The 8,279-nt window shown below is 42.1% G+C and overlaps 1 protein-coding gene across 1 annotated transcript in view; it reads right to left on the minus strand.

Moving 5' to 3' along the window:
• The window catches only part of LOC138952766 (chitin synthase chs-2-like), a 31,641-nt gene that overhangs the window by 20,203 nt on the left and 3,159 nt on the right, over window positions 1-8,279 (minus strand). The window contains exons 4-8 of the mRNA XM_070324491.1: window positions 7,281-7,430; window positions 5,104-5,963; window positions 4,371-4,464; window positions 1,681-1,865; window positions 526-605 (exon numbers count right to left, since the gene is read on the minus strand). Coding sequence (XP_070180592.1) covers window positions 526-605; window positions 1,681-1,865; window positions 4,371-4,464; window positions 5,104-5,963; window positions 7,281-7,430 — 1,369 coding nt within the window. The remainder of the gene's footprint in view (window positions 1-525; window positions 606-1,680; window positions 1,866-4,370; window positions 4,465-5,103; window positions 5,964-7,280; window positions 7,431-8,279) is intronic.

Here is an 8,279-nt window from a genome sequence, read left to right on the forward strand (position 1 = left end):
TTACTATTGGAGTGCTTTGGATGTTTGTTTGCTTTATTTTACAGAAGGCATATATGAAGTTGTTGTTGTTGTTGTTGTTGTTGTTTTTGTTGTTGTTGTTGTTGTTGTTGTTGTTGTTGTTGTTGTTGTTGTTGTTGTTGTTGTTGTTGTTGTTGTTGTTGTTGTTGTTGTTGGTGGTGGTGTTGTTGGTTTTTGTTTTTCTTGTTGTTTTTGTTGTTCTTGTTGTTGTTGTGTTATTGTTGTTGTTGTTGTTGTTGGTTTTTTCTTGTTGTTGTTGTTGTTGTTCTTCTTCTTCTTCTTCTTCTTCTTTTTCTTCTTCTTCTTCTTCTTCTTCTTCTTCTTTTTCTTCGTTCATGGGCTGTAACTCCCACGGACACTCTTGTCATTGCACGAGCGGGTTTTGACGTGAATGGCCGTTTTTACCCCGCCATTCAGGCAGCCACACGCCGCTTACGGGGAAAGGTGGTGTTCCAATACAGCCACCAAAGACACCACGAGAATGTGTGTGATTTGTTGACTACTGACCTTCGTAGTGGTAGAAGTCCTTGTCAACGACGTTGAACGTCTTCCACATGCACGCCCTGGTGAACTGATCCTTGTCCATTCTGCAGTAAGAGGTGCAAAACAAAATGAGGTTAAAGGTGGTCCTTAATTCAGCCCAAAGTCGACTTCGCGTAGACTTCGCAAAGTCCTTTTACCGAAAACTCAGTGCTAAAGCTTCGTGCGGCCAGCTTCGCAAAGTCCTTTTACCGAAAAGTCAGTGCTAAAGCTTCGTGCGGCCAGCTTCGCAAAGTCCTTTTACCGAAAAGTCAGTGCTAAAGCTTCGTGCGGCCAGCTTCGCGAAGTCGTCAACGCCCAGCTTAAGGGTCAAAAGATGTTTCATAATGTCCACAGGTTACAGACTTTCTACATCTTCTTCTTCTTTTCCGTTATTTGGCTGCAACTCCCACGCACATTCGTGTTTTGCCCGAGTTGGCTTTTACATGTATGGTCGTTCTTTTATCCACCATTTTATAGGCAGTCACATTTCTTTTTTCGGTGGATGTATGTCGGAATTATCGTGTTTCTGTAACCCCCCGGACTCTGACATGGATTACAAGATATTTTCCATGTGTATTTGGTCGTGTGATTGATTTTACACACGAAGGGGAATAAGGCACTAGCAAGTCTGCTCATAAGTTGAACTGGGAGATCAGAAATATCTCCATCCTTATCCCACGAGGCACAGCTAATTTTCGAACCCCGAACCTTCCACGTGGAAGGCCGACGTCTTAACCACTAGCTAAGTTGTTGCGCCTGTCCAAACTTTCTATATGACCCCTTATTCTAAACCAAATGTACCCTAGATTTGAGGGGGTTTGATGCCAAATTAACGATATTTCGGCTACTAGAATCATGTTCGTAAACAAAGTGCTTGTTAGTGCATTGAATGAGAGTCTTAATAGTTCAGTGGAACCCCCCTTCTAAGACCCCCCCAATTTAAGACTCCCTCCTTTTTAAGACCCTGTTTTCTCAGACTTTTTGTTCATAACCTCTCTAAATTTACCCCTATTTTAAGACCTAATTTTCACAGATTCTTGGAGCTCAGGAGGGGGGGGGTTTACAGTGTATGACCATTGCGACGGAACAAAAACCAACTTCAAGAAACGAAAACAGCTGTACTCAATCTAAAACGTGTACCGGAAGAGGGATTTCAGTAGCTGCGTCATTTCCATTGCCGTTTCATGCCACATGGTTGCGCATGCGTAGATCCTTGGGAAGGACGAATGCTGCATTTGTTTCTCCACTTCTTCCGTATCAGCCTGACTTGTTTTGGCCTCGAATCGAGTAGTCCAGTCTCCCGTGTCTTTGGAAGCGGCTGCCACCTGTTTCAAGACATACAATCTTCAAGTACAAATTGCATGTATCCATGTACCAAAAATAAAAAAAATTAAAACAGGAAAGACTATTACATTGTATTTAAAACGCTTTCATGTTTGACAAAACAAAACATTCACAAGCTGCATCGACCCATTGGTCTTCATAGTGGACACACAAGCAAATAATTATAAGACAAAGGAAACAAATAAAAGAAACTTGTATGTTTTCGATCCGCTCTCTGCCAAGGACAATCTGTCTCATATTAATTTGTTTGTCTGTCCACCATCAAGACTATTGGGTCGATGTACTTGGGTGAATGTCTTGTTTTGTCAAAAAAGAACGTTTCAAACACAAACCTTTTCGTGTGTTTTTTATGCTGGATTTTGGAACGTTAGCCGTCTATCTGTTTTGTGATTACATGTATCCAAGCGCATCCACACCAAACACAAACCTTTTCGTGTGTTTTTTATGCTGGATTTTGGAACGTTAGCCGTCTATCTGTTTTGTGATTACATGTATCCAAGCGCATCCACACCAAACACAAACCTTTTCGTGTGTTTTTAATGCTGGATTTTGGAACGTTAGCCGTCTATCTGTTTTGTGATTACATGTATCCAAGCGCATCCACACCAAACACAAACCTTTTCGTGTGTTTTTTATGCTGGATTTTGGAATGTTAGCCGTCTATCTGTTTTGTGATTACATGTATCCAAGCGCATCCACACCAAACACAAACCTTTTCGTGTGTTTTTTATGCTGGATTTTGGAACGTTAGCCGTCTATCTGTTTTGTGATTACATGTATCCAAGCGCATCCACACCAAACACAAACCTTTTCGTGTGTTTTTTTATGCTGGATTTTGGAACGTTAGCCGTCTGTCTGTTTTGTGATTACATGTATCCAAGCGCATCCACACCAAAAACAAACCGAACACAAAATGACAGTAACTTAACCAATAACAAAGCTTTAAAACTCAAAACATGATCAATACTTTTAACTTAACAAGTCGCGTAAGGCGAAATAACAACATTTAGTTAAGCTGTCGAACTCACAGAATGAAACTGAACGCACTGCATTTTTTTTTTTTTTACCAAGACCGCATACTCGTAGTTTCGTCAGTCCACCGCTCGTGGCAAAGGCTGTGAAATCGACAAGCCAGAATAGTGCGGTAATGGTCGCGCTGAGCAGGATAACACGCTTTTCTGTATCTCTATTCTTGTTAGCGTACTGAGTTTGTTTTTAATCCAAACATATCATATCTATATGTTTTTGGAATCAGGGACCGACAAGGAATAAGATGAAATTGTTTCTAAATCGATTTCGGACAATTAATTTTAATCATAATTTTCATATTTTTAATTTTCAGAGCTTGTTTATAATCCAAATATAACATATGTATATGTTTGTGGAATCAGAAAATGTCGAAGAATAAGCTGAAATTGTTTTTGGATCGTTTAAAAAAAAAATTTAATGACAAGTTTCCGATTTTTAATGACCAAATTCATTAATTATTTTTTAAGCCACCAAGCTGAAATGCAATACCAAAGTCCGGCCTTCGTCGAAGATTGCTTTGCCAAAATGTCAATCAATTTGATTGAAATAAATGAGGGTGTGACAGTGCCGCCTCAACTTTTACAAAAAGCCGGATATGACGTCATCAAAGGTATTTATCGAAAAAATAGAAAACACGTCCGGGGATATCATTCCCAGAAACTCTCATGTCAAATTTAATAAAGATCGGTCCAGTAGTTTAGTCTGAATCGCTCTACACACACACAGAGACACACACACTCACCCACACACACATACACCACGACCCTCGTCTCGATTCCCCCTCTATGTTAAAGATATAGAATCCGCCGGGAAAAGGCCTTCAGATCGCCCTAAAAGCTTTACCAGAAGATTCTGCGTGACGAATAATGTTACCACACAGAAGGACAAACTTAATTTTGCAAAATTAAAAGTTTGGGAAGTGTCGTAATATCAAAGGAAAACCACTCTTGTGATGTGTTCCGTGGGTGATGTCCCTGGAATCGAAGCAACATGGCGACTAACAGTGACGTTTTTGATCGTTTTGAATCTGACGAGGTAAGTGTTGCATTTGTTGGCCTAAGAAAATGTCGTGTATGATCATAAAAGGATTTTAATGCGACAGTAAATATCACTGTAAAAGTTGATTTCAGCAGGACTGCCCAAAAATCTGTAAGGCGAGTAATTTGTAATGATTCGGTTTGTGGTGCACACTTGCACTTGCAGCTATAGTAATAGTGAGAACGTCAGCCGGTTTTGTTTATCTCACACAAACTTAATACTGACTGTTCCCCTCCCCTCTGCTGCTGATCGAACTTTGGGCCCCCCCCCCCCCCCCCCCCCCCCGTAAATGTAAAAAGAAGATGTGTCTCAGTTTTGATGCACGTATCCGCGTGTGAACACAAAGGGGGGATAAAACAATATGCTTGCAAGCAAAAGAAAGGCAACATGTGATAAATTCAGTAAAGAGAACATCTCACATTGTGTCCCGACGTGTCGTTGTCATCCACTGCTCTGTTGAGCAGGAGGGACTGAGCGAACATCACACCGCAGTACAGGGGCCTCACAAACAACCTGCACACAAACCCCATTGCTTGACAGTGTGGAACATTTAGCACCTTTCACTGCTAATGCTGCTACTCCCTATCTATCTATCTATCTATCTATCTATCTATCTATCTATCTATCTATCTATCTATCTATCTATCTATCTATCTATCTTCATGCACGCCCACATACCTACCTATCTACCTACCCACCTACCTACCTACCTTCCTTCCTATCTATCTGTCTATCCATCTGTCCAAGCATCTGTCCCATCCCACCATCCGACCCCGACCCACCCACCCACCCACCACGCCTCACGCCTACCGCTTCCACCTGAATCCGCCCACAGCCCAGTAGAGATGTAACTAAACCATGAGGCCACCAGAATATAGTATATCCTCTGTCAGCCAGAAGATCATATACACTTTACAATCTGATTCAGATTCTGAAAGACTGACCTGCACTAACAATATCCACTTCACATTGATGCTTAGTGTTTAGCTTACTTCGGCCGGTAAAACACATGGCAATCGTCCTTCAATTTCATGAATTGAGCGAAACCAACGCCCCTTCCCATCGCCTCTTTGTCTAAGCTTATTTAGCCAGTAAATCGTATGAACTTTGACAGTTTCAAGCAAACCATCTAAACCATCTAAGTTAGCTTACTTGTCTGTAGAGGCCACCCTTACTGCCGACGGTGTCCAGGCGTGGCGAGTGATGAGGCCGACGGAGATGATGCCAGCGAACACGAGAGGCAGCCAGTACTCTTCAATGTACTCCGTCAGAAGCGACGCCAAACTCAAGTCCTCCGCTATCACAGGCCAGCGGAGCTGAGAACAGTCCCAAACACTGAACCCGTAGCGGTAGGTCAATGCCGCCACCATAAAAGTGACAGGCGCGGAGAGAACAAGAGGCAGGGCGAAGCACAGTTTCTGGGAATGGATTTTGCAGGCCACTTTGGCTGCCTTGAAGGCCGCCCCGCTGCACACCACGGCCACTGCGGCCACGACGAAGGGCAGGTACCCGGAGCAAAACCCTCGCCCCGAGCTGACCAGATTCAGGTGCCACAAGGAACAGCTCGCTGCGCCGTCCGAGGTGAAGAACATCACGGAGACGCAGTCTGGCGTACCGCGAGAAGCGAACAGGACCAAAGGAAGAGCCAGGTTGAGGAAGATCTTCCACAGCGTGCACACGGCTTCGATTTTTGTCTTGCAATCCCGTATGGCGTACTTGGCTCTGAACAAGGAGCTCCCCTTTTCGAAAGACTTCTGTTTGCCTTTGTCCTTCAAATAGCTATTTCTCGTTCGCCGTATCACGCGAGCTTCCTTTCGTCGCTGCTGTTTCCATTCCTTTTTGATGGGGATGAAGTTCTCCCACCACTCCACGGAGAGGCAGAGGAGGGACACGGGTGTTGCCACGGTGAGAGCTAGGTTGACTTCCCCGTGGTTCAGTCTGAACACGACCAGCGCTAGGTTCGCCACAACCAGAAGCAATACAGCGAAGTCGGCCCAGCTGAAGCGGAGTTCCTTTTGAGGGCAGAGCACAACAAAGAAAAAACACTTTAAGACAAAGTTTGAGTTATTATTTACCTTTGTTTTCATAATGTATTGGTGTGCAGCTTGTGTATGTTATTAGCAAAGACGACTGGTGTTTGCTTTTTAAAGGTCAATAATTATGTTTGTATTTTGCTTTAGTTGTTATCTTAAATTGTGATTTACATTTAATCATTGTTTTCTTGTTATAACAGACCTTTTGATATCTGTATGTTTGTGTTGTATTATATTTAAAACGCGGTTAAAATTCTCTTTAACAAACAAAAAATTTAAACCCATCAAGAACAGAACTTTGCAAGGAGAAAAGGTTGTATCTCTTTATTTGCTTGTCCTTTGTTACGACATCAGCTTGACTCATTAATTATTATTACTGCACACGCACCCACAAAACAACGATTTCAATTATAAAGATCATAAATGCACTACGTACTTTCTTTTCCGTATAAATTACCTTGAAAGTCGACATTTTGCTCAGGATAAGATTATTCTTCCACTTCAACACTCACCAAAAAATTGTAGTGACTTTTGACTATTGTAGGGTGGAAGTTCAAAAAGAATCTATTATTTGTATTATTACTTAAGAGTATACATTATAAATGATACCACCACCATCATTACCCCTCTCTCTCTCTCTCTCTCTCTCTCTCTCTCTCTCTCTCTCTCTCTCTCTCTCTCTCTCTCTCTCTCTCTCTCTCTCTATCTCTCTATCTCTCTTTCTTTCTCTATCTTTTTATCAGTATTGTAATCTGCATGTTATGTTATGCTCTGGCCTTACTTGTAGGCGAACGGTATGTTATATGTCCGTCTGTCGGTTATGTCCTAATGTTGTATATATATATGTCTTGTATACTTGCCATTTACATATTTAATATACATGTTGAAGGATGAATGATGATACATTGTAGACGGATGCATGTTATTGATTAAAAGCCCCACAATGATGTGCTTGGCAAATAAAAAATAAAAAATAAATAAAAAATTTAAAAAAACACTCACCAAAAATCTACATGCTGACTGCTTTCAGATCTGAGTGAAAGCAGCGAAACCACCACCAACAACATCAACATCAATAATAAGCATGAATGTATGAAGTATTCCGGTCGTTTGTCTTCTATTAGTTTCAATATTATGACGAATATTGGCAGCCCGTTCAAAATGTTGTTCATACGGATAGCCCATGTACAAGTTTAACTTGTCCTCCTTAATTAGTGCATGTACGATTCATGGCTTAGTGAATACTGAACGTTGAATAAGCCACTATTTAAACCAACAACATGCCAAAGGTCTTACCCCATTCTTGACCTGAACGACCTTGAGAAGGGCAGGCACGAAGGTGACGGCTTGACTCAGTACGATGACCATCAGAGGATCATAGGAGGGAGCCACAACGAAGACGAACACGCCCAGACCTAGGCTGTGCACTGTCTCCACACACATTGCCTGCACGTGATACGGTGAAAAAGGGACTCAACTTTGTGTGAACATGGCTATGGTATACTATACGATTATCTTATGGTCTTAGGGAGCCACAATGAAGACGAACACGCCTAGACCCAGGCTGTGCACCGTCCCCTCACACATTGCCTGCACGTGAAACGGTGAACAAGGGACTCAACTTTGTGTGAACGTGGCTATGGTATATACTATACGTTTTATCATATTGCGCCCCTTTGCTATAATTTTATAGGCTCATAAAATGCATGGCTTTGTATACATGCATTTGAATAAATACTGTGTACACCAAGGTGGCCATGATGACGTTTCTGTTAAAAGCAAACATTCACAAAAGTGTTATTGCAAACTCCAAGACATCCAGACTTCTGCTGTGCCCCGTTCCCGTATACAGTGCTTGCACACTTAAACGATACGTAACTATCCACAGTGAGTAACTCGTGACTAGTTGACCAACCGTAACTAAAGAGAAAGAGGCAGAGAGAATTTGAATTGAATTGAATTGAACTTTGTTGAGAGAGAGAGAGAGAGAGAGAGAGAGAGAGAGAGAGAGAGAGAGAGAGAGAGAGAGAGAGAGAGAGATGAGAGAGAGAGAGAGAGAGAGAGAGAGACAGAGAGGGAGACAGTGAGGGAGACAGAGACAGACATAGAGAACAGACAGAGATAAGAGACAGAGAGAGACAGAGACAGACAGAGGCAAACAGAGACAAACAGAGAGGCAAACAGAGGCAAACAGACAGACAGACAGACAGACAGAGATAGACAGAGACAGATATAGAAAAAGTCAGATGCATACAAAGAGAGTTACATACAGTCAGATAGACAAGCAGGCAGACA

The sequence above is a fragment of the Littorina saxatilis genome, linkage group LG2 (assembly GCF_037325665.1).
Source record: "Littorina saxatilis isolate snail1 linkage group LG2, US_GU_Lsax_2.0, whole genome shotgun sequence".
Lineage (NCBI taxonomy): Eukaryota > Metazoa > Mollusca > Gastropoda > Littorinimorpha > Littorinidae > Littorina > Littorina saxatilis.